General features: G+C 38.2%; 2 protein-coding genes across 3 annotated transcripts in view; both read right to left on the bottom strand.

Moving 5' to 3' along the window:
- Nucleotides 1-647: 647 nt before the first annotated feature.
- Nucleotides 648-14,509, bottom strand: golm2 (golgi membrane protein 2). 2 transcript variants are annotated; one of them, XM_026267377.1, is made up of 10 exons: nucleotides 13,168-14,509; nucleotides 7,592-7,646; nucleotides 7,256-7,358; nucleotides 7,021-7,111; nucleotides 6,794-6,935; nucleotides 6,615-6,698; nucleotides 6,168-6,479; nucleotides 5,122-5,250; nucleotides 4,055-4,222; nucleotides 648-2,689 (listed from the first exon to the last, which is right to left on the bottom strand). In XM_026267377.1, the coding sequence occupies exons 1-10, from the start codon at nucleotides 13,492-13,494 to the stop codon at nucleotides 2,613-2,615; spliced, it is 1,488 nt and encodes a 495-aa protein (XP_026123162.1). In that variant the 5' UTR covers nucleotides 13,495-14,509; the 3' UTR covers nucleotides 648-2,612. The 2 variants fall into 2 exon arrangements, with proteins under 2 accessions (XP_026123162.1, XP_026123164.1); XM_026267379.1 differs by lacking the exon at nucleotides 4,055-4,222 and having other exon boundaries at nucleotides 13,168-14,508.
- Nucleotides 14,510-14,824: 315 nt separating this feature from the next.
- Nucleotides 14,825-26,666, bottom strand: part of fam189a1 (family with sequence similarity 189 member A1) — a 94,096-nt gene continuing 82,254 nt past the window's right edge. The window contains exons 5-12 of the mRNA XM_026267376.1: nucleotides 25,118-25,225; nucleotides 21,816-21,976; nucleotides 20,936-21,071; nucleotides 19,317-19,392; nucleotides 17,610-18,287; nucleotides 16,427-16,492; nucleotides 16,010-16,332; nucleotides 14,825-15,853 (exon numbers count right to left, since the gene is read on the bottom strand). Of these exons, the coding sequence (XP_026123161.1) occupies nucleotides 15,650-15,853; nucleotides 16,010-16,332; nucleotides 16,427-16,492; nucleotides 17,610-18,287; nucleotides 19,317-19,392; nucleotides 20,936-21,071; nucleotides 21,816-21,976; nucleotides 25,118-25,225 (1,752 nt within the window). The 3' untranslated portion in view covers nucleotides 14,825-15,649. The remainder of the gene's footprint in view (nucleotides 15,854-16,009; nucleotides 16,333-16,426; nucleotides 16,493-17,609; nucleotides 18,288-19,316; nucleotides 19,393-20,935; nucleotides 21,072-21,815; nucleotides 21,977-25,117; nucleotides 25,226-26,666) is intronic.

Genomic DNA, 26,666 nt, shown 5'->3' with positions numbered 1-26,666 from the left:
GTATTGCGGTGCGCATCCCACACCCCCTTTCTGTTGTTCCGAGTATCAAAACAATATTGAGGCTTCGCAGTGCGACAGGTTTAGCTTACAGTTACATTACCCATTTAAAAAAATAACACTTTACAATAGCGAGACTCACATAAAAATGCAGAGGGGAGAGTAATTCCGTTTCAAATTCAAATTCAGTTGAGTCAGTGTCGGGATTCACAAGTTAGCCTGTCAGGTAAACTAACAAAGATTACAGTATCACTCATTTAATTATTCTGACAGGAATGTGGCTCCACTATGTTAGCTTTTGATAATAGAACAAAAGTAGCAGACTGAGTAACTACTAACTAATGTGCGCTAGCATTAGCATCGGATTTATTTATGCATAGCACATCGACATCAAGCCGCCAGTAGAAACAGAACGAGCGCAGAGTATGATATGAGAAGGAAAGGCACGTTCTGGTTGTCATGGCAATACCGTTACTAAGCACAATGGTGGAATGCCTGTGTATTCCTGAATTAAGCGAATTCCATTCCACGTTAGATGCCATCGTATCATACAAAGGCATTCCTTATACATATGTCTTATAACAAAATATTTTGAAAGATCGTCAATCTTTGGCACAAATATAAACGTTCTTAATGCAAACAGACAGTAATACTTTACAGAAAAAAGAAACATTTTATTGTTACCGTAATATAATCATTTATGTTTGTAAAGCAGCCTGGGACAAATGAATGAATATTTCTGGGTGCTCTTCTTGATGCTACTACTTTCTAGACTTCAAGGCACAATATGTAAGATGTCGCCGCTAGAGGGCGCGAATTCAAAACAAACAAAGAAGTAGTTTGATGACACCGTGACTGAGTGTGGGATCATGGGAGTTGTTGTCTTCATCCCCACAACTGATGCAATCCGACGGGACTCGGGCAGAACTCATGGTTATGGATGAGCTAATGTAATAAAGATGTATTAACGTCGTAGTAGAAGCAGGGTGAGGCTGAAAGCCGCCAAAGTGAAACAAAGACGCTGAAGTAACTGTTAATGTGGGATAAGCGTGACACATGGCTCAAAAGCAGCAGAGCTTTTATTATGCCACAGTCGATGGCGCCCGCTTCTTCCGGTATAGCAACACTTTTTTTTTATTTTTTATACCATACTAGATACATTTGAAAGTTATGTTATAATGCTCCTCTGTGCGGTCGTCACCATTATATTATGTTTTGCGTTTTATTAAAGCGCCTTTGGTGATCCATGTTGTCTACAAAACAAAACCGGAAATCAAGTTTGCATGATGTCATTTGGCAGGTGACGCAATGACCAGGAACGAGTCACTATTTAAAATAATTTGGATTTAAACATTCTTCACAACATTTGGGATATTAGAAGTACACAAGTCAGCTAAATATAGAAGCCTGTTCTAGTGTTTTTTGGGAATTAAAAAAAAAACTACATATTGTGCCTTTCAGTCACAGTGATAGGATTTGTACTTTTCCCAAAACAGGACCAGTTTATTTGAAATCTAGAATATTTTGTTAATTGTTATACTTAGATTGCACTGCACAGCTGTGTAAGAGAGCCCAAACATCCATGTGACAGATCTCAAAAACAATCACAAGCTATAAGAGTACATTCAGTATGCCAACCCTACCAAATTCTGCTTAGTTATGAAACAAACATAAACAGTTAGGTCTATGATCATTATGTCCTTTTGAGAGTTTAACAATTTTACAGCATTCATTGACACTCAGATTTCTCCTTATATGTACTGTACAGCTACCAGTAAGAAAGGAAGCAGGCCAACAGCTGTGATGAGTTTAGTCTGGGGTATTGCTTTTTTCCATTTTCTTGATGATCTACTGGCTGATTTACAAATGCTGCCTTTTGCATGCAACAATGTCCTTACAAGACTCCATGTGCACTTTTGAGTGCTCCTTCAGAATAAGAAACGGTAGTAAAAAACAAAAAAAACAAACACGTCTGACCAATTGGTGCCATTATGAGCCAGAGCGATGTTAAAAAGTTGAACAGCAACTTCCCATTGTTTATACTTCGATTTAGCAACAATTTTCCAAAAAAGATAAAGAGAGGAGAAAAAAAGGGGGAAACCTGGTGTTGTAGAGGTCCTTTACACCAGTAGTATCAATATGTTCCACTATGTTAATCTAACAGAGAAATAGTACTTCTCTATTATCTATTCACAGTAGTGTCCCCCAGTCCCTGGAGAAGCCATTTTATTATCCCCAAAAAAAAAAAAAAACATTTGTATAATATATTAGTTCCAAATCCCATTTAGGATAGACCTGTGCTACAAATGGGGGCAAAAAAACCAACATGAAAACAATATGCTCCAAGTATGTCATGTGCAAGCAAACATTTGCAGCAGATCATGAAATCACTGTCGTATTTAAGTTGATTTAAATTCTTTGCATTCACTGATTTCACAGCCGAAACCACTGAAACTCGTTCCTCTCTGAAGACAATGAAATAGTTTGAATAGTCTGAATGTCTCCTATCATGATACCAAAATTGCAGGTGAAATCCAAAGTTCCTTTTCCTGGCTTGGCTACTTCACTGTCAAAAGCATCCAAAGCTCAATGTAAAGGATTTTTGAGAGGTTTCACTACAGGACGTCAATGGCTTGATGTCGCTTTCCATAATCCACAACCCTTTCACCTGGAGCTTCCCGATCTTCATCGTCTGAAAGATACAACATGGATAATTACAATTCAGTGATTACAATTACAACAATGGCTGATTAACTAACTAGCCTAAATTTCATGGGTGAAGACAAATATGCCTATGCACATTCAAACTAATAATAGTGAACACTACCATGGCCACATACACACTGCAAAGTTTTGGGAGTGACAACCACATTGTTTGAATCCTGCAAGTTAGGGCTGTAAAATAATTCGGTATCAATTAATCGATTTTACAGCCTATCGTAAATATTCTTTTTGTTTGCTAACAAATTTCAAATGGTAACTTTTGTCAAAAATGTCAAGTAAAACGGTCACAGTTTTTTTTTTTTCAGCTGCCAAAATGTTTCTATGGTTATTACTATATAATATAGGGCTGCATATTATTAAAGACATGCAATATGTGCTAACTTAATGCAATGTGCAATACACGTCAATGGTCTGTGTAAAATTAATTCAACTTAAATATATTTAAAAAATAAAAATATTACCAACACAAGTTTCACAACAACTTCTGAAAGTGAGCAGCAGTGTTTTAATGCAACTTTGAATAATTTTTTTTTTATAAATGTCAAATCCTAGAATGTAATTTAATATTTATTAACTCTTAATATGGTATATTATATATAGTTATAATCGACCAGAAAACCTCAAATTACCAAATTGTTTGAGTTATTGCAAATATACTTGTTATTTAGAAATATCATGCAGCCCATGGTGTATGCATACGGAACAGAAAAGTACAGGATTCATTCTTGCACTTACATGCAGTGGTCACTCTCTAGACTTTCCATTGTGAACATGGCCAAAGAGACATATGGTTTATAACCGTCACAAGAGATAAGTGATAGAGATGCTAGCAAAATGCATTAAGATGGCCCAGTCTACAAGCCTAAACAGCAGTGACTTCAAAACAACTCGTTTAAAATGTCAAATCCCTGGTGAAAAAGATCCAACACAGGTGTTGTGGTGTTGATGGCACAGGTGTCACGTGCACCGAAAACACAATAACTCTACACACAAGCATGCTGATTAGTACAGACAATGACTGGAATGAGGCATGCTGGGAGAGAAGGTTCAGTCTCATAACCACAAGGTCCGGTAAGGTTAAAAAGCTCACATTCATAACTTTCTCTCTCATTCACACATGCTCTCAGCACACTGAGGTGAGGGCATTCTCCTTGATTGACCCCTTCAACAAGTCTTTCAAGCATTAGGCCAAACGGGCTGACACTGACAGTACTTCAGTATGCTGCGAGCCCATGAAGACTGAACCAGCAGCTTAATTTAGCAGCACAGCAACAGCACAAGGGACAGGGAGAGGAGACGGAAGAGCAAAGCAGTCGCATTCCCCCTGGCTCACCTTGGACGTCTTCCTCCCCACCATCACCATCCTCTTCCTCATTGTAGGCCAGCTCGGCCTGCTTGTCCGCCTCATACTCACCCACGTTGCCATCATCTCCGTTATAGTCCGCCAGCTTATTGCCGTGTTGCGGATCTACAGGGGACTCATTTTCATCAAAGAAACGGCCTGCAGAGGCAGAGAAGGGCCCCGTCAGGAAAGAGCAAGAAAGAAAGGGGAAAGAAAAGACGGAGCAAAAATTCTTAGTAGTAAAAGATGGGGAAAGAAGGACATTAAGGGAATAGTAAACGAAAGCACAGAAAGGCAGACAGATCAGAAGCATATTCACTAGAATACAAAGCTAAGAAAGGACAATGAAGCTACATGGAATGTAATTGCTTATGCCATAATTTAGGCCCAAAGGAAATAAAATCAACTGAGGACAACTGAGGAATGGAGCTGGTGGTCGAGGAGTTCACAAAGAAGAGAGGAGGGCTAGGTGGGATGGGGTACATGATGGTGTGGAGGAGTTTAGCAGGCGGAGCAAAGTCAGGCAGTGCAGTAATCAGCAGAGAACCAGATTCTGTTGCATCAAACCCCAGAGAGAGTCTTAAAAGAATGTTTCACCCAAAAATGAAAATCATTTACTCAGCCTTGTGTCACTTTTAAACCATTTTTATTTTTCTTAAGTGGAAACAAAAACTTGAGTGAGAATTACCATCAACTTGTGCAATTTGGTAATTCCGAAGCAGCTTGAACATTCATAATTTTTTGTTCCAAGCAGAGCATAAAATAAGGTTTTGAAAGACGACTTATGTGTGAGCTATTTTTTAAGATGGGAGAGCCTAAAGACATGAATGTAGCCAAATGGCTCTTTACGGAACCTTTATGGAAACTCCCACATAAGAGAATATTTGAAAATAAAGTCACGTGTCACAGCTTCTGGGTCCACTAACACTGTGCTTTAGTACACCCCAAAATCCTGATTTTAGAAGAGGCTTGGACCCAGAAACAGTATTTGATGTCACGACTAAGCAAGTGGATAGCTGAAGCTTCATCTTGATATCTTTATACAATTTAATACTCACTCTGACGATGACGTGGAAGGTCAGCAGGCGCAAGGTCCCTGGCCTTGTGCTGGTCAATGTGTTTGGGAAGGCCCGGAGCTGGTTTAGGAGGAGGAGGAAGTCCAACTCCCTCTGCCTTTAAACCTTCAGCTAATGAAACAAGGACAGACACAGCACTGGATATTAAAATATTATATTTCTGTAAGTAGATGTCACTTAATGGTGTGATTCTAATCTCCATTATTCCCATGTGAAAAAACAGTTTAAATAAAAAATGTAAAATTAAATTAATGACAGGGTCACATAGAAAATAAGAAAGATGTAAACAGGACAGTTTCTCCCAAGCAAGAAAAAAAAAACAGTAATAATGAATCTCTACTACATGGCTTTCCCAGTATTAAAAAAGAAACAATATTTCCATTGTCTGAAGGTGTGTGAGCAAAACAGTGTTTAAAAAAAAACTTTTAGTAATATCATCCAGAAATTGAGAAAACTGATGCAAAAAGATTGCATCTATAGTAAAAACAACAACCAACAAGTATGAATAAAAGTAATTTCAGAAAACGATGAAGAGTCGTTTTAATACAGTTCTACCTTGTGTATCATGCAGTAATGGAATCCTTACAACTATGTGTTTGAGTACCGTATTTTCCGGACTATAAGTCGCACTTTTTTTCATAGTTTGGCTGGTCCTGCAACTTATAGTAAGGTGCGACTTATCAAAATGAATTTGACATGAACCGAGAGAAATTAACCAAGAGAAAACATTACCGTCTCCAGCCGCGAGAGGGCGCTCTATACTGCAGATCACCCTTTCGCGGCTGTAGACGGTGATGTTTTCTCTTGGTTCTTGGTCCTAAATAAATGCGACTTATAGTCCAGTGGGACTAATGTTTTTTTTACTCGTCATGACGTATTTTTGGACTGATGCGACTTATACTTAGGTGCGACTTATAGTCAGAAAAATACAGTATATGTCTGGGTCCTGCATCATATTTCTAAGACAACAAACAATAGAGAGGTGTTATTATAAGAAATATAAGCACAGATAAAACATGACCTCTCACCTCCCAGCTGTCTGCGCTGCTCCCCAAACTCATCTGCCTTTATGGCTGCCTTATCTTTGTCAAACAGCAGGGGTTTGTCCGCCACCGGCTTCGGAAGCTGTTGCTGCAAAGGTATGTCGTTGTTCCCCAAATGCAGGTTTTCATCATGGGGCATGTCCGGTAGATCCAGCGGTTCTCCGCGGGCCAAATCATCCCCTGGTCTGGCACCAGCACCAGCTCCAGCCCCAAACCCTGCCCTCTCCTCCTTCAGCAATGCTGCAGCTTCCGCGGGCTCCATGTGTTTCTGCGGCGTGATGGCTGGCTTCTTTAGGGCTGGAGAAACATGAAATGTGAATATGAAGTAATTTGTTTTCTTTTCTGCATGCTTCAGAGTTTTTTCTCTCTGTTATTCATCAGCAAGATGACTATTGTGTAGTTTATTTAAATCTTTTAATTTGTGATACTCACCAAAATGTGCGTCTTCTATCTTGCCTACTTCACTGTCCTCAATGCCAGGCATTCCAGCATCGCTACCAGGTTTACCCATATCATCTTGAGTGTATGTGATGGGGGGGAAAAGCAAAAGAATGAGATTTTCTTTCAACCAAAGTGTTTATGCATCTGCTCACTGAGGCTTTTCCTACTACCTTTAAGAAGTGGGCCATCATTTCGCCGTGCAGCCACTGTGTGGTGCTCTGCAGCGTCCTCCTCTTTTCTTTTGATGGATTGATCAAGATCCATCTCCACCTGCTGACCCCCTGTGTCCACTTTACGATTCTCTAATAAACTCTGCAATGAAGACATTTTTTGTTTTATGTAAGATATAGTGTTAGTGGAGCCAAGTTGCAGTTTAAACAAATCATTCATATCCCACCTGTCTGAGTTTTGCTGCCTCTTCTTCTACTCTTTTCTTGCTCTCTTCGTATTCTGCCTTCAGCTCGGCTATTTGTTGGCCACACTGCAAGCTGCAATGCACATATTATATAATAGATTTACATTTGCATGATCAACTAGTCTAACATTTTAACAAATCCCTTATGTAGGAATGGAAGGGCATAGAAAACAAGACCCTTTTTTCTGGGTGGGGGTCCACCAGTGTGTGTATTCACCTCTCATATTCTAGCTTCTTTTCCAAATGGGTGCTGTTTTTCCGCACTTCCCTCAGTTGGTCTTCCTGTCGGATGACCTCCTGCCTCAGCTCCTTTACCTGCTCTGTAAATGTGTACACACACACACATTAGATCGGCAGTCCAAAACATCACAATATGAAAATATCAGCCAACCATGATTTACCATAATTTGTTTAGATCAGTGTGGAGTAGAAGACTGTATCAGAAAATGTACAAAAATAGTGGTGTACATCCCTTGCATACCCCACCACAACCCTGTTCCACTAACACAGAGGCAATGCTGGGAAGCAGCACCCTCTAGTGAGCACTTCTTACCTTTCAGTCTGTGAATCTCTGACATCTGGGCACCGACATCATTTTGCATCTTATTCTGGAAAGCACACAAAGAAAAAAAGGGTGAAACCAGGAATGCAATATTTTACAAACATTATATATGTAGAATATACAATGATTCCTGCCAGAAAGATTTTAAGTGTTTAGTCAGAAATAAACGGACTTGAATACATAAAAGCAAATACAACTATATGCCATTTAAAATCATACAAAATGGATAAACAGAATACAGCGTAAAATGGTAAATGACGTAACCGTTTACATATACATAACTGTCTATATGATATTTGTTTTATATGCAGTCTTTATATATCTATATAAAATGTATATTTTCTTACATTTTACTTTTTCCCCCAATTTCCAAAATGAAAAATCAAGGTTTTGCTATAATCAAGGTTTGATTATTTATATGGCAAACCTTAATTTTTAGCATCCAATACTCTAGTGTTCTATAATGTTATTATAATATTAATGTTGAAAACCAACACTTTACTAATTACTTTTTTTTCTTCTCTATTTATAAAATCAAACCATCCCCTGGTCATTTTGAACCCATGAGAAACTGTGTGAAGCTGCCTACACTCTTCAGCATCAGCTCTTTCATGGGTCAAAAAGTATTGTTGTCCAATTCCTTTTCAATGATCCACAGTAAGAGAATTCAATCTCCAGAGCTTTACTGCTGAAAGAGAGGCGGCTGTGATTTTGCGATAGGATTGAGAGGGGGAAGCTCAGAGGGAAGTGTGATCAAGATGACAAATTCACTGAGGGGGACGTGGACACAGTCAGAGCTTGAGTTAGCTGAGATCAGAGCCCTGGCTCAAAGAACAAGACAAGATGATAGTCAGAAAGGCAAATTAAGCTGCAAGGGCAACGGACATAAGGACTGAGCACAGGGGACTGATAAGCCTTGAGCTACTGCTACCGACAGAACAGCAGAAGGAAATACAGTAAAATAGCAGTCTACTGCACTGTGTGTCTGCAGAACCCACTAACACTGCTCACACTAGCTCAGCTCAATGTCTATGCATGCTCAACCTAAATACTTCTGAGCCTCCAGTGTGTTTGTTTTCCAAACCAAAGCCTCCATCTATTACTCTTTTGATACCTAAAAGGATGCAGGGGCTTGCAGTTACTCTCAGGCACAATGAAGCCAAAGAGGTATATAATACCTAGAGAAAACTGAAAACTGCATTCCTATTCATCTCTGTGACAGCTGCTGAACTGGCATCTACCGACTGGAAACTAAAAGCCAGACCTTACACTGACCCGTACACTAGGAGTACACTTCTACTGCTGATTCCACTAATATGCTGATCAGTCACCCGATTTAAAGTAGAAATGAATGGAGAAATCACACACAGGACAGAGGTCAGTAATTAAAGCATCAATGTCACCCTGTGAAGCAAACAGCCGATCTCAGCACCCTTCTCATCAGCAGGTGAGAGAGTAACAGGAGCTCACTGCATCACTGCCACTCTTTTACAATATTTGGCTCAGGGCAACAACCACTCACAGATCCATGGACTTGAAGAACTGATCTTCGTCCATAACAATTAGGACCTTAAATAAAACTAAAGTCAATAAGAAGTGGCTTTTACATACGAAGATGGAACCAAGTACTTGGAAGCGAGAGATTTCCTATTTAAAATAACCTTCAATAAGTGATAGTGCACAATTACACCAGGGACATGTATTAAAATAGCGAGGGCCCATTTTGATTTCATGTTTACTTCACATTCACTCTCCTTTTTAAAGTCAACACTTGACCATGCTGACAGATTGATCAGCATACCATTCAAATACCATTGGTTGCAAGTTGTAGTACAAATATTCATCATTCCATCACTTCGACCCATCAGGTTGTACATTTTCTATAACCATCTTATTTTTACACCTATTGTTACCCATAGGTGAAAATGATCATACCGTTTAATAAAGCGAATAAATCAATAATAATATTTTATAAAATAAATGGTGCCACAATATTTAAATACACAGTTTGAGAACTGACAACAAAATGTATAATAACAGAAATATCTGTAACATCAAAACTGGGTTGGTTCAGGTCTGCTAACATTTGCAATTCAGCTCCAGTAGCCCACAAGCTTCAGAAACAGCTTCATTACTGAGATATCAATTATTTGTAAAGGGTCCTATGCTTCACAGCTTCATTCTATTTCCTACATCATAAAACATTTACTGGAACTATTAATAATTCAAAAAGAATATGGCTGATTTTTTTTCCCATCATAAACAACCTGAAGATCCAAAGGCGATGATCTTTCATAATAGGGTTGCTACTGCCCAGAAAGAAACCCATGTTTCTTTATTGACAGTCGTTCACTACAATCAATATTTCAGACCAATTTTATTCCCAAACTACATATGAATTACTATATTATATTTCACTGGACAGCCCTTGACATGTCAATGGCCCAGCTGTACAGGTGGCGTGCTCTTAAGTTTGCACACATCATCTGAGCAACAAAGCAAAAGTGAACAGGAAAGGATGAGTGAATAGGTGTGTCTGTGTGTGCATATGGTCTCCACCTTTGGTTTACAGGACAGGAAACAGGATGACATTCCCAGTAGGGAACAGATCCTATTCCTAAACCAATGACACATGGACAAAGTATAAAATGACACCATGAAAGGAATAAAATTTGACACTTAAATGTAAGCTTTATTTTTCAGGTACAGTATGTGTATTTAGCCTTATTGAATTAACAAATATAAAAAGTGAAACACTATACACATCAATTGCACATTGATTCTAATGAAATCAAATGTATTACAATTCTTCAGTCAAGAGTGATTTTTACCTCTGCGTTTTGTTGTTTAATTAACATTAAAAGAAAAGTTTACCACATAAATGAAAATTCTGTCAACTGTCTGTCAATTCTGTTATAGTGTTTTATTTTTCTACCAGAATTTACTCACTGTCAGGTTGTTTTAAACCTGAATGGGTTTATTTTTCTGTTGAATATTATATTAAATTCAATGGGGACCAACTACTGTTTGGTTACTCAAAATATCTTATTTTGTGTTTAGCACAAGAAAGAAATTAATACAGGTTTGGGACAACGTGAGTAAATGATGACAATTATTTTTTGGGTGAACTATCCCTTTAATAAAAGTCAGCAGCATGTTTCATCTCCTGTCCCTTTAAGAGCTGCATGCATCAGTGTTTCTCTCAACGGTTTACTTTCACTTAAGACATAAGCAACTGTGTTCATATGAACACCTTGTGTGTTTTAGACAGTATTAGCGCAATCAGATGCGATACAAAATTTAGTTCAGTAATTAGGAGCAATTTGACATGCTTTTAATGTGTGCGTGCTTCAGGTGTATGCACTGGAAAAAGCATATCAGAACAGCACGCATATGAAATGTTTAACAAGGCAAGGCTTTATAGCAAATAATGTACTTTTTTCATGATTTTCTTACTAAATATTAACAAGCAAGACATTAGTTTGAGGTTAATAGTGAGAATTGGTAAACTAAAGTGTGACTGGGAACTTAAACTAAAGAAAAATGGCTAACATACAGCCAAATACATCAGGACGCATGGTATAAATCAACATTTTCAGTTAATTCAGTCTGTACAAGGTTGCAAAGCTTCAGGGTGCCTCCTAAAACAAGAACACATTTTACAAGTACTGCTGTAGGCAATGAACGTGAAAGGGTAATAATCTGTAAAGGGGCCTGAGCGAGCAATTTGACCAAACATTTGCTGCAGCACAGCATCAATCTATAAAAGTACAGGGCATCCAAATGCACATGGAATATCAATGCTCATATACCCCATTCCCCTTTCCAGGTAGACAAAACCTAGGCAGAAATGAGTCTCAAAATCGAGCTTCTGCAAAAGTGACATCTTCCACTTCACCCTCTTCTCACAATAACCAAGGCAATTGATCCATTTACTGACAATGGAGAAGAGACAGAAGTGCTACAGAACAATAAATGGAATGAATGCCATTTAAAGCACTCTCACATATATATTCCTACTAAAAGTTATTTACAAAATAAGCAATCATGACCGCTTTCTAGCCCTTAGTAACAACACACACCCAGCAGTTATGTTGATATAATATCAAGAATAAAGAGAGAGACAGAGGGCAGTATGGGAAGACCTGGAGACATGAAGGAGCGTGGGGTGTGCTTTCATCCCTGGGCACACAGATGGGCCCTGACCATGAGCTCTCAGCTGTGTCACACAACTACAGGGATGCCCACGGCTTGAATCCATAAAGAGCAGCATGCTCTCTGTCCTGTCTGCTCACGTTTTTAGTGTAATGATGTGGAGATATACAGTATATCAAGACACTCATTCTTTACTTAAAATGACCAACTTAACAAACATTTTAAAAGGTAAACACCCATATTTTTACATTTTATATATAGTTTGTGGACAGAATTTTTATGGGAAGCCTGTATTTATTCTTGTTTCAATGAAAGTAAAGTAGCACAGCAAAAGTCAGTGCTGCCGTCTGTCACACAAAAGGAAACTGTCTTATCTGCAGACACAACTAGTAGAACAGGCACAAAGGGAACTGTTAACTTTTTTTGAGAAAGTATGTAATCTACTTTTAAATGCACGGTGTATAAAAATAAAATAAAAATTGATCAGTGAAACATACTATACTGCCGGAAAAACTGAATTTTTCCTGAAGCAAGGCACTATTAACTAAGACAATCACCTACACAACTTTGTTTGCATTAACTAAGCAACACCAGAAATAATTAAAACCTTGTCCAAATGCCGAAAGGGCTAAACAAACAGACTTATAGGATGTGCACTGATCATAATAGAGATACATTTCCAATGGCCGAGTTTCCCAAAAGCACTGTAATCCTAAATTGATCGTAGCTCCATTGGAGAAAATTGGTTCTACGATCAACATAGACTTAATGATCATTTTGGAAACCGCAGCCATGGTTAGTCATTGTTTTAGATAATGCCACCTGGAGTCATTATTCTAACCATCTATCCATACTGAAGATAAATATACTGAATTCCCTCACAATTGCATAACATCTGCAACGCTGCAAAGAATTATATAGAAGTGGCCAATGGTCAGCTCAGCATAATGACGTTCTCAACTCATGGTCAACACTTTGTGCATTTGCTAAACAAACAGGTTTATGCAATATTTATTTAATTCACAACCACTGGTTAACTGGATTTGAAAAAGATGCCAAAAACCTTAAAAATGTCCAAATATCAGATAGTTTATTAGTCTGGACGACAAACGGATCTTTCACTATAATAAAATGTGATGATAATGAAAGTTGTCAATTAAATTAAGTGTTACTGAGGAAATCAAGGTCCCATGTTGACAGAGTCTGGGTGGGAGGTCTGTAATGTTTGAAAACCCCTGATCAGTTCTGTCAGAAGTACCCAAGCAAAACAATAGTTTGCAAGGATGTAAGGCATGACAGTGGCTGGAAACAGACAGAATGTAAATCTTTAATACATGTTCACCTCATACAGCACAGTACTGATGTGCCTGTTTTTATAAATGAAACCCTCGTGTTCCTTTTCCCTCACCAACCTTCTCATCGGTGCAGGCTTTGACCAGCACATCCCTGGCCTGCAGCTTACTCTCCAGCACGCTGTTGTCTCCGTCCTTCTGGTCGATCTGTTTCCGGTGCGTGTCCACCTGCATCATCAGCTCGGAGTTTCTCTTCTCCAGGCGCGAGCGCGCCGCGTCCGTGCGCTTCACCTGCGTCTGCATCTCGGCCAGCTCGTCCAGCAGCCGCCCGTGTTTAGTGGACACGCTCCAGTAGTTGAACGACACAATGACAATAATCACCAATAACACAATCAGGATGAAGGACGGGAGGCGACCTCCACGTCGATTCGCGCCGAAGCCGATCATCTTGTAATCGAAGAGGCGCACAGATCACGAACTCTAGCTTTGTGAGTCTCGCACGTAAAAACAATAAACTAACGTACTGCTCCGCCAAGTTATCTATCTTGAAAGATTTCTGTTGTTCCCAAATAGGCTTACAGCAACCTTGAAGTGTCCTGAAGTTGAAAACACGACTACTTTGACGGTTCCTCCTTATCCCTTCCGCACAGTTGGCGACTTCAAGCTTTTCCTTGTTTGCATTCAAGCAACGCCACTGTCAGTAACGTTGGATCAAACACATCAACACGCAAGGCGACGTGGCCTATGAGAGCTGAAGCGAGCTAACGGCACACAGCCATGAGCTTTCCATTCTCCGACTGATTCTACAGCACTTAATTACGCATTTTTATTCGGTTACGGTCATCTCTGCAGATCTGCCGTCATGCTCGGGTGATAAATACAATTCTGAATGCACGGTTCGGCTGTAGGCTGTTAGCTATAACCTCGCTAAAGTAGCAAGCGTGGAGCAACAGCCGCGGGAAATCAGTTCAACAACGCGATACCGATTTCTTCTCAACACTCAAAGCCAACACGAAATTGAGCATGTAAACACATCTATTACAACAATGTACTAATAGGCTATTAGACCGTTAGCGTTACATCTGACACCGCCAGCAAGGCCAGCTTTACAGTATCCTGCACAATCACAACACGGTATGAACAAACCGAAACGATGCGTTTAACGCGTCCCTGAATGCCATTCCTTGCAGGCTAGTTTAGACTATTCATACACCGTTAGCTTTAGAGTTCGCTTACGTTATACTAACTCAACTCCAGCCTTCCTCCTCTGTTCTCGGTCCTGCAGAATGCATGCGCAAACACCGTGTATTTGTACGTCCGCGCATAAGTAAACGTATCAGCAAAAGATTTTTACGAAATCGTGTCCTTATCTTGTTATATATCTAACTGCCAGGTTGGACGTCTCGATAAAAGCCACAAAAATGTCGTCCAGCGTGTAAGGTGTACAGAGGAACGTGATTGACATCTACAGCAACCAATCCGTGAATACAACCGTACACTTTAGACGTATCTGATTGGCTGTCGGCGTAACTGCTTCTGTCGCTCAATTTTAATTGGACGCTCAAATAATAAGAGAAGGCGGAATATACGGCACAATAAATAACATTTTCATTTGCCCAAGAACGTTGCATTTGCACTACCTATCCCGGGATGTTGCTCATTATATCGTTTCTCTTTAGATGTCTTTTTTTTTTCTATTTTATATATATATATATATATATATATATATATATATATATATATATATATATATAATGCCTTAATTTAATATGAAAATATCAGCTAGTTGAGGTTATAAAGTGTAAGAGCCACTTACATCTACAGATGATTTACACAAGTAATGTTAGTTGCAAATTAAACAAGTAGTGTAACAAATAAAAAGCCTCCCTGTCTGGTTTACCAAGGGCCCTTAGAATAGATTAGAAACTGAAAAAAAGATATTGAGCAGTGCAAACGCGGCTGAACAAGGATTTTCCCTGAAACAAGATAAACCTGAAATAAACCTGTTCTTTCTCAAGAGCCTTAGAGTAGTATGTAACTCACTCAAACAAACAATGAATTGAGTGTCTTAAAATAATTATCTGTAACAGAAAAAAAATACAAACAGACACATTTTTATTTTGCAACACAGAAAATAATTACACACTGAGGTAAGTCAAATAATCCAGCTTTATAAAGGTCTCTGTCCTGCAGTGGCACACAATGACCAAGTATGTCCAATAGTTCACATAATGTTTGCAGAAGCTGTGTATAAAAAAAAAAAAAAAAAAGGTTTCATGAAGAGGTAAATCCATGTTGTCATCTTCTATGGTCCATTACAGACCCACTCTCATATTTAACACAGTAGCAAATTCAGCACTTTAACAAACATTTGACCTTTTTTCTGACAATAAAATAAAAATATATACCCCTGCAGGTAAACAATCTGGTATTTCTTTTATGTTTTTTTTTTTAAATCTTTTTTTAACATAAGTTAAGTCGCTGTTTTTATTTTTTATGTGTTTTTTTTTTTTTTTTTCAAGAGCTACAGTTTTCTGCTGATGAGGACTTGGCCATGGCACATATTCAGAAATGTGGAAAATGGTATTTGTAGTCTGGAGGGTCAAAGTGCAGTTTCTCTGCACACACTGATGAGGCTTTGAGGCTGATGATCCGGGGGAGCAGGGGCATCTGTCTGACTGGATCCTCTGGGTGGACGGCGCAAGGATGAAGATGGGGAACTCAAAGCCCCACAGCTCTGTAAATGCAGGTCTTCGTGAGCATGCTTCCTCCGGCTGCCCATGATCTTCTGTGACTGTGTCATCAACTATATGAAGGATATGAGAAAGACAAACATCCCCAATGTATTTCAGTTCAGTGATTTTTCACTTTCAACTAAGCATATGTAAAACTGTGTAAACGTATTCATATCAGATCATAGGGTGAACACTATGTTTTCTACACAAAAATATACCAAATTCACCTGATCAATGATGCTGGCACTGAAAATGGCCTCCTCCATGTGTTTCTCATCAGATTTAATAACACATTTAATGCTGTTGACCACCTGCTGGACCTCCGGAGGTAGACTGCAGCTCGAGTGCTCCAGGAACTTGGCCACCAGCACTTTGGTGTCTTTGTAAGTTTTGAGGTCTGCAAGAGACTGCGGCCGTTCTGTAGACATTGAGTGAGGGATGTGAGGTTTGAGTTGGATGTCCACCTTTCCACCATCCTTCTGCTTCTTGCCCCCTTGGCTACCTTGTTTGGCAGAAGGTTGTCGGGCGCTCTCAGAGAGCTCCATACATGCTGTTAAAAGCAATGCATTAGTATGTTTATTCTAATAAGCATAATTTTACTTGAGATGAATAACTGAACATGGAAAACAGAAAAGAGGTGCAACCTTGATCACAGGGAGTCTGTGGGGAGTCCTCAGGTTGATGGTTAGAAGAAGGAGCACAACCGTCACCTGCAAGTCAAGTCACATGCTCAGTTCTCCAGATTGCTTATGGGTTATTAAGGATTTAATGAGGCTGCTTTGCAAAGATCATAATTTTCATCTACCTATAACAAAGTAATGATTATATAAACTGTATGAACAAGTTAAATGATTTATGTGGTTTTCATAATGAGCTTAATCTGGTTTATTGTATTTTTAAACAAAAATTCCCACTTGCAGTTTTGAGTTTGAGTTATGAAACCATGCACTGAAGAAGCTTCAGTCCTACTTTTGTGGCATTAAGCCTGCATTGCAAAAGGTGTACCGTGTGAAATTATATACAATAGTGTTGCAATTTAATTGACAGTCCAACCAATAATGAAATGAATAGGCTTGCCTCATTAAATATTAATGCACTTATTCAGTCACAGAAACTTTTGGGTGTTGAATTTTGTTCCAGCATTTGAGGGAAAAATCTAAATATCAAACACTGACAGAACAAATCAATTGAGATAAAAATCATAAGTGACATTATGGTCCAAAAAGTCTACACAGGACAAATACAGTCAGGAATACACTAAAAACACTAGTATTGTGAAATATTGTAATATTATATATATATATATATATATATATATATATATATATATATATATATATATATATATATATATATATATATATATATATATATATATATATATATATATATAATATATATATATATATATATATATATATATATTTTTTTTTTTTTGCAGTTATTACCCCTGTCTTCCGTATCACATGATCCTTTAGAAATAATTGTAACATATAGTGATTTGGTGTCTTTCAAATTATTATAAAAGTTTAAAACAGTTCTGCTGTTTAATATTCTTGTGGAAACTGTTTTCAAGATTCTTTAATGAATAGTTCAGAAAAGTTCAAAAGATCAGCATTTATTTGAAATAATTTATAATATAAACGTCTTTATTGTCAGTTTAATAAATCCATATAAGCTGCCAGGTGTGTGTGTATTGCATTCGTCTGATCAATAATACTGACCCCACAAATTTTCTACATGTGAAACATAGAAAAAGCTAAGCTAGGATACTGTTAATGAAAAAAAACATCTATAGAGCCACAAAGAGAAAAAAGACTCACGTACTTCTAGATATGGAATTACAGGATATGGGTTCACTAGTGGAACGCACAATCCTCGCAAGCTTCCGATACCCTTTGGTGGCACGGAGTGTGCGGGGCCGCTCACGTTGACTGGGGTTGCTGAGGCCAGAGGTAGCATGGGGTTGTGAGGAAGAGGAGGATGGAGACCAGACACTGAAGCATAGCCGGGTTCCCCGCAGTTGAACGGTGGGTGACGGAGAGGTGCAGGCGGAGGGGGTCAGAGCAGAAGCTGTGGCGGCAGTGGAGGTCACTGCTGAGTTGGAGGCACATTGGGATGGTGTGCTTGGAGGGAAAAGAAGGATAAGCTTCTTACTGGTCCGTTCTCGGTGCTGCGAGCGAGACGTGGGTTTAACGCCTGTAATCTCCTCCTTCTCAAGCACGTTAACAGCATCGGGTGACAGCTGGGGCGAGTGGGGCTTGGGATCCGGCGTGACAGAGGACTCACTGGGGTCAAGTCGAGCAGGGGTCTGCCGCCTCAGAGAGGAGCGGGTGCTGTGATCCAGACTTGTGCAGCTACCATCAGTAGGTACGATGCGTAAAGTGCCATATGGAGAGGATTCAGAGCCTTGTACTTCTAGAGAGCACAAGTCTTCAGAGGAACAGCTGTGATCAGGGATGTCTGCAGTCTCAGACACCATAAGGGAAGCACTATCAACAGAGGCTATGGGAACAAAGACCAAATTACTGTCATATACCTATAATGACTGAAGGCTGCTGAATTTATTAAATGAGTGTTTTGTCTGATATCATGTAAAAAAGAACAGCTATCTATGTATGCAACAACACTACCATTCAAAAGTTTGCGGTCTGTCAAATTTTCTATGTTTTGAAAGAAACCTTTTACAGTATGCTCACAAAAGATATAAATACAGTAATATTATAGAATAGCTTAAATATGAATCAATATGTTAGGCTAGATAATCTCACTTGTGTTTGTGCATTTACAAAATTGTAAATTGTCCTATTCAGTCATATTAGCCAATACCATCTGTATTATTCACTAGATATGTACAGGTATAAAGTACAGCACACACATAAATCCGTTTCCAGGCAAGCAACTTTCTGTTGGTCAACTTTTCCGCCCTCATGCGAAACGTGCTGATCGTTCAGATTACTACTGGAATGACTGGATTTTGCTCAATTTTTTTTGTGTGTCCGCACCTTAAGTCAGGTTAATACTTTAGCATATAGTTGGACTTTGTAATTCATGATATTATTAATAAACTATTATTTTTTTGTATTGTTTTGCTGAATCATATGAGTACTATGTTGGCTCACAACTTAAATAGACCGTTCAAAACGCTTAGGGTCAGTAATGATTTCCGAAGGATTATGTGATAAATTACATTTTAAAATAAATATATTACAATAGAATTTAAATTGTAAAAATATTTCAAATTATCTTTCTGTTGTAGTTTTTTTCTTCAAATGTCTTACTGTATTTTCGATCAAATAAACAGACATTAACATCTTAGTGACACCAGACTTTTGAAGGGTAGTAAGTAAAATCTATTTCCATGCAAAACCTGGGTACTGAAACTATTATTCCATCAAACATTACAGATACATTATGCCAATGCTGAGGGAATAGAAGATTTGAACAAACATGTATTTCAATCAATATGCACTACAGAACAAAAAAACATCTGACTTTGTATTTGTTAACAAATATGATTTACATCCTCCTCACCCTGAGTGCTAAGGCCAGCTGTGGTCCTTTCACAAAGACTGGACTCTGTGACCTGTTGCTCAAGACTGGCGGTAATCTGGATGAGAGAAAGAGAGAGAGAGAGAGAGAGAGAGAGAGAGAGAAAACAAACATTTGAATTTCATTTCTAACAAGCTCCCACCCCCATTCTTTGTTTTACTTAACCATTTTTGAAACATGATTTGTTGTATTTGTTGTAAACTTCTTTTATTGTGTTACTATAAGAAATAACCTTTATTATATAGTTTTCCATTATATATATTTTTAAGTAGTTCTTATGTAAAAGAGATGTAACTACAATATTGTTGTATCTCAATAAACAGTTTTTGAGCATAACCTTCTTGATAGGATGGTGATCGAGAACGGTCTGCCACCTGAGGATGATAACAAACAACTGCAAAAGGCGGAGAATCAGACATCAGAACATCTGGCACTGAGGAGTCTGCTGCAGCCTGACATCTGGCACCACAGCAGTGCTTTAAAACGACTGTGCCATCCTGTCACCTGCAGGGGGCTCTCTAAGATCACATTTGCACTTTAAACTTCTGCATTATTATGACTGCACACTGTGCGGTTTCCATTTATAAAAAAAATCCTCATAACATGATTGATATAAAACACATAAACGACTATACAGAGAATGTATCCTGTAAACAGAAAGCTTATTTCACAGCACAGATCGAAGAATGTGGAAAATAAACTGCAGGCTACAGTCAGTAGCTATAAATAAAGCTGACTATATCAATTTAAAAATAATTCTTTCTGTCTCTTTCTAGTATCGCTGCTTTCAAATCTTCTCAGGTTTGTGCTTCAGGTAAGAAACGGCTCTACTGATTGAAATGCCCCTGCTGCTTTGTTTGCAGATGGTTATCGATAGCTTCGCACGAAAAAGGTCTAAAATCAAGGAAACCTCTTGGGATTTTATCCTTTTTTAATCACAGACTCCTTTAGGTAGCAATCAAATCTTCAAAATAACACGTAATCACGGGCTCGGTCGCTGGATTTGAAAGGTTTGGGTGGTTCTTTGAGCATCTTTTTGCAAAGAGGAGAGCTCTTTTTCCCTTTCATCAGGTGAAGAAGTGAAATTTGATGGGAAATCATTGTTCAAAAACAGACCCTGCTCTCACTGTAAGAAAGCCCATTTCTTTTAAAAGGAATGAAATTCCTGCCTATATTGCTGATGTGTTCCAGAGAAAATTATAATCCATTATACGAAGGCTCTTGTATTAATTCCTTTCAGTCCCTCAAGTGCACCGAAGGACCTTTTGACTGTCGAGCTTTACACAGACAAATGAGTGTAACTCAGGAGGAGTAACATCGCTGAATTGGTGGTATACTAACACATAGAAAATTGAAATTCCCCAAAACTTGACAATCTACAAGAAACCAGGAACTGTAAAAGGAACAATGACGTGCTCATCTATTCATTTATTCAAAAATTGGTAAATGGCTTAAATACACCTAGTTTATGATGAGCATGTTTACATTTCTAAATTAAAATTAATGAAAAATGGGGGGGGGGGGCACTTAATGATAGACCCTACAAAGCCAAATCATCATGCAATATTACAGTAGTATGTAGAAAAGGTGTCAGCTCTTACCTGGCTGGCAGGTGTCTGTCCCACGACAGATTCATAGGGTGGTGGCAGCTCAGAGGGATATAAAGCCCCAGGGCTGTTTATAGGAACCCCATAAATAGCACTGAAGGGAGAGTGTGGAAAGTCCAGATGCAACACCCTAATGGACAGAGATGATAGTAAAAGATGATTACAACACTGAATCAATGCTTCAACAAATTTGGCTGTATTATATTTGTGGGGATGATAGCTGCAAAAAAATATGTGAGGTCATTTAGGAACTGTGGAAAATGAAACCATTTCGTCTTTATCTCAGCCAGTTATATATCAGTTATAATTCTTTTAATTAACCAGACTCCCTCTGTCATAAAGGAGGGGAGGAATCTGTGTTTTTTTCATATGTTTCTTTGTGTATTATCACATCCTGACATTGACTGTGCTTTGAAGCAGCCAGTGTGTATGTTGAGCTGCTCTTGTTCTCTATGTATTTACTGCTTTGTTGACACATTAGTGTGGCCACGGGCTAAAAAGCCTCATCAGCACGTTTTTTATGATGGGATGGTGGGCAGAGTGTCTCACAGTGCAAGACAGAGAAATCAATGGTGGATTTACACCAGGCCATGGACACTGGTGCGCCATAATGTGGATTGTCAGAGGAGTTTACATTAAGACTTGCACTTAAACAACATGGCGGTGGATAGACCCGAATTCCCATAAAAAAAAAAAAGAATAGATATTTTGCATAATCAATCCATCGGGCAATTTCATAAATCTTCTGTGCATCAATTTATTTACAAGAGCACCTTTTTCTCAGAGCACAGCAATCTGGGATCAAACTGTTTCTATAGTGCAAATATTCACGTCAGCTGGGATGTGAGCTGTGTGTCTCTCCGAGCAGGTTTACCTCTGGCCCTCCATCACCGGTGTGCAGGTGTACTCTGGGGGGTAGTAGGGAGGAGGGGGGATGGGTGGGATGAACTCGTCGAAATCCAGCGTCTGGTGTAAGATGGTCCCATGAGGGGTCATACAGTCCGCACTCAAGGCACGTGCTCTGTGTGGCATGAACTGATAAAAAAAAATTGTAAAAAGTGAGCTTTAAAAAAAATTGAACACACACAATTGTTCAAAAGTTAAGGGACTTAACTTAAAGACTTAAAGACTTTAATCGTTTCATATTATTGTTTTTCACAAGAAGGCCAACCATTCTATTTTATCAAAACTACTGCAAATACAGTTATATAATGAAATACTATTACAATTCAAAATAATTTTTTTCTAGCTTAATATATTTTAAAATGTAATTTATTAATGCGATGCAAAGCTGATTTTCAGCAGCTATTACTCCAGGCTTCACTGTCACATGATCTCTTAGAAATAATTCTAATTTGCCATTCTTATTTCTATCAATGTTGAGAATAGTTGTGCTTCTTAATATTTTTGTACAGTTGGTGATTTTCAGGATTGGATTACTTTTTTTTTGGATTCTTCAATGAATATAAATTTCAAAAGAACAGAATTAATTTGCAATAGAATTTTTCTTTACAGATACATTAAATCAATTAAATGTGTCATCTGAATGGTACTGTATTTGATGACCTTCTAATGATGAACCTATTCACAATATAATTCTGTTCTCTGAAGTCACAGCTACATCATTTTCATTGTTTTCAAATAAGGATGTAAATCAGTGTGTCCAAAACCATGAAGACTAGGATGTCAGTTGGGTAATATTTTTTTTCAAAAAAGACATAAGTAGGTCTGGATCCTTTGCAAGGATATGAGTAAATTGAGGATAGTTGGGGCCCTTTCTCACCCTGCTGAGACCCTTTGGCTAAAGAGTTTCATTTTATGCAATTTAACCCTCCTTTTTGAATTACTGAATTATTAAAGGGAAAAAAGGATTTTACTTCAAAGCAAAGATATAATCATTCCAAATCTTCTTTGTCCTTCTTTTTTGATGCATTGAGAGCGTTACATAATGGTCATTAGAGTTGCATTATCACTTTCATCAGCCATGTAGGATTTAGGTTATCAGAAAGAGGAAAACATATGATATTAAGAAAAAATAATAATATAGAATGATGAGGAAGGCTCAAAGGTAAGGGATAGTTTACCCGCTAATGAAAATTCTGTCATCATTTACTCTCCCTAATGTCATTCCAAAGACATTCTGAAGAATGTGATCACTCACTTCCATTGTATAGACAAAAAAGGCATTTCTCAAAATACCTTTATGTTCCACAGGAGAAGAAAAAAACACAAGTGTGAGTAAATGACGACAGCATTTTCTGGGTGAACTATCCCTTAAAAATTGCTTTTAAAGTTCTGTCCATGAATCGGTATAACTCATTTTCTGCCATTATTGTGAGTTCAAGGATAGGTTTAGATCATTTTTACGATGACAATGCACTTTCCTGTTGATGTCATTTTAGAATATGTGAAGACGCATCAGTCAAAAGACACTGAAAACATCCTTGAATAGATCAATCTGGTCCATAGGCATCATTAAGAGAGGCAGTGACTGTGAATGACAGATCAGTAAAGCTGAAGGCATTACATCACAAAGCCAAAATCCTGATTCAAAATAACAACAAACACAGAGATAAGATATAAATGATCAGGCTGTGGTGAAATCACTTGATACAGTTGCAAAAGGAAAAGCTCCATGCAGTGCTTCACCTCATCCCTGTCCTCGGGCCTCTGTTGTCTTTGTGCATGGTCTGTGCAGCTGGTAACAGAGGTGATTTCTCGCTTTACCTCTCTGTGCCCCGAGTCGAAACTGATCCCACAACTGCTCCAGCGATTCACATGCTAATATAACTCATCTCAATTCATCTCCCTGTGCCCATGCCTCTGCTGCAGCCATCCATGAGGTTGTGCAATTTACTGCAGCGCCCATAAACCGCACAAAGCCCAGTCTTAAAGAATATTAAAACTTTATGTCCCACAAGTTTATTTTCTCTCCCATAAAACAGGCTGCTGAAAAAGACAGAGCCACCAAAAGGCAGCAATGACAGATCCACGGTTCTCTCCCACTGAGTATTGTAATGTCTGTGGTCTCATCCTCATGTAATCTCACGCTTAAGAAAGGAATAGTACTTCTGAAATATATGCTTGTTGTACAGCCAAATGAGATGAGGACTCTTGTCGTAGCATCAATGGCTCAGAGAAAGCTGTTTTATTCTGCATAAAAGAAAAGGTGAAGTCTTTGGATGCAGAGTAAATGTAACAAATTAATCTTGGGTGACAAATGTGCCAGCGAATAGGTTTTTATTATGTTAGATTTTATGTGATGTCATTTCCAGGCTGATACAGTAGGTATCAGAACAATGAAAAATGTAATTGACTTTACATAAGCCATAACATAAGGAAGTGTACTTATGTGGAGGCCACACAAAATATGAATTAATTTGATCCGAATTTACCCACCCTTGTGTTGTTCCAATCCTGTATGACTTTCTTTTCTCCATGGAACATAAAAGAAGATATTTTGAAGAATGTTGGAAACTTAAAACAGTTTTGTTTCCACAACTTCCATTATATGGACAAAAAGTACAGTGGAAGTCAATGGAAACTGAAACTGTTTGACTGACAATATTATTCAAAATGTCTTGTTTTCTGCTCCGCAATAAAAAGACATTTATAAACATTCAGATATTTCAGATATGCCTTACAAATATTTTTCAGTTTAGCTAATTTACTGTCATATTACAAAAGCAATGGGTTTCCTTACTATAACTAAAGTCAGCTTATTTTACAAAGACCAATCTGTTATGACCATATTTGAAGAGGGAAAGAAAAAAAGGATAGGAAGATCCAAAAATTTACATTAATTTCTAAACTGATTATTTGAAGTAAATAAGGTTTCTCTGGTGAAAGGTATGAAAATCCTTTCGCAATTCATATCTGAAGACTATGTCACAGGATATATTCAATGATTTTTTCATATTGCTCTGAATTGTGCTTAATGAAAAACATTATTTAGGCCAATATAAGATGCACTTAGAGAAATCTGAGTCAATTGCCCTTTCTCTTGATGGTTATAAGTATATTCTTTAGACTATTACTCTGGCATTTAGCTAATTATGCTATTATTAATTCTGCTATTACATTTTCACTTTTCACTGATAGTTTCTCCATGATGCAATGTGCATTAACACACTCAGAAAGACAACACACACACTCTGTGGTATGGATCACACTTACCATCTGTAGTAAATCAGTAGAAACCATTTGCATACAGCACACGGCCGTGGCCAGAGCACACACAATGGTGGAGATAACGTTCAGTGCACACACGCTGAAAAGCAGCTCCTGGGAGACAGAGAGAGAAATGGAGAGACAGGGATAAGAAGAGAGAGGATAAGAAGGTGTGAATCAAAGAGAAAGAGACACAGAGGGACAGAAGGAGAGTGAGAGAAAGACAGGAAATAAACGAGGGTGGCAATTGTTTCTTTGCAAAAACCTCAGCTGGGCACGAACATTTATTGTTCTGTTTGTCAGAGCGAGAAAGCCGTGTAAAAACGGCAGTCAGGAAAGAACAAATGTGTGGAAGAGGGACAGTGGCTATGACATAATGGATACGAGGGATAATGGCATCACAAAAGTGGGACTTTTGCATGGTATTATCGTTCTGCAAAAGATAAGCACAAAAAGCTGAACTAAAAGGTGGAATGGGGAAAGTCTTTGTGCAGCCTAAAAACTCATTTCATTCCCACATTCTGATTCAGTTTGACTTGATCCGGATTCATTTGATCTGATTTGATTCTGTACATTTTAGTTACAGTTTCTATTGTTACAATACTTTTGATATACATTTTTAAAGGAACTTTCTAACTTAGTACAAAAATACTAATTGAAAAAAATTACAAACTAAATTCACTTTCAATTGTAAAAATTTCTATAACAATGTAGGGAAATGTATTAAAATTACACATAAACTTATGAACACTTTACTTATAAAATCCCACAAAATATATCATTGCAACACTTCCACCCATATATAATATATACAAGGAAAAAATTAGGAATATGTACATGAATCAAACTACACTGCCTGAATATCAGTTTAAGAATATCAAATAACATATAACATATCATATAGCATAACACATTAAAGGAGTAGTTTATCATTAGCTACTCACCCTCATGTTGTTCCAAACCCATAAGACCTTCGTTCATCTTCAGGACACAAATTAAGATATTTTGATGAAATTAGGAGTGTAATTTTACGACGCTATGTGAATACTTTTTGTGTGCAAAGAAATACAAAATAACGGCTTTATTTAACAATTCTTCTCTCGCGAGTTACCATCTCCCTCCATTATGGAGAGTATCACGATGCATACGTGTGCTTTCCTGCACATAAACAACATGCATGTGGTGCTGCTGACATAGAACACACATGCACTGTGCCTTGTTTACGTCCAGAGGAAAACCCATGCGTCACACATTCTGAAGATGAACAAAGGACTTATCGACATGGAACGACATGAAGTGACAGAATTAAAATTTTTGGGTGAACTATCCCTTAAACCTAAGCAGGAGCAGTTGAGGAAAGCAATGACACTAACAGAAAACAAACAGCATGTAGCCACTGTGGATAGTGAGTCATTAGGAGAAAGAGACCACTGAAATAAAAACCAAAGGAAGTCACTGGCAATGTTTGAAACTCTACCAGACTGAGTACATTCAGTTTATACGACAGCCCGTCACACACACCTGCTATCAGAGCTCTGTCTGATCTCTCGTTGTG

This window comes from Carassius auratus, chromosome 7 (assembly GCF_003368295.1).
Source record: "Carassius auratus strain Wakin chromosome 7, ASM336829v1, whole genome shotgun sequence".
Lineage (NCBI taxonomy): Eukaryota > Metazoa > Chordata > Actinopteri > Cypriniformes > Cyprinidae > Carassius > Carassius auratus.
Note: the sequence above shows the minus strand (reverse complement) of the source record. Positions and strands in the feature narration are given on the sequence as shown.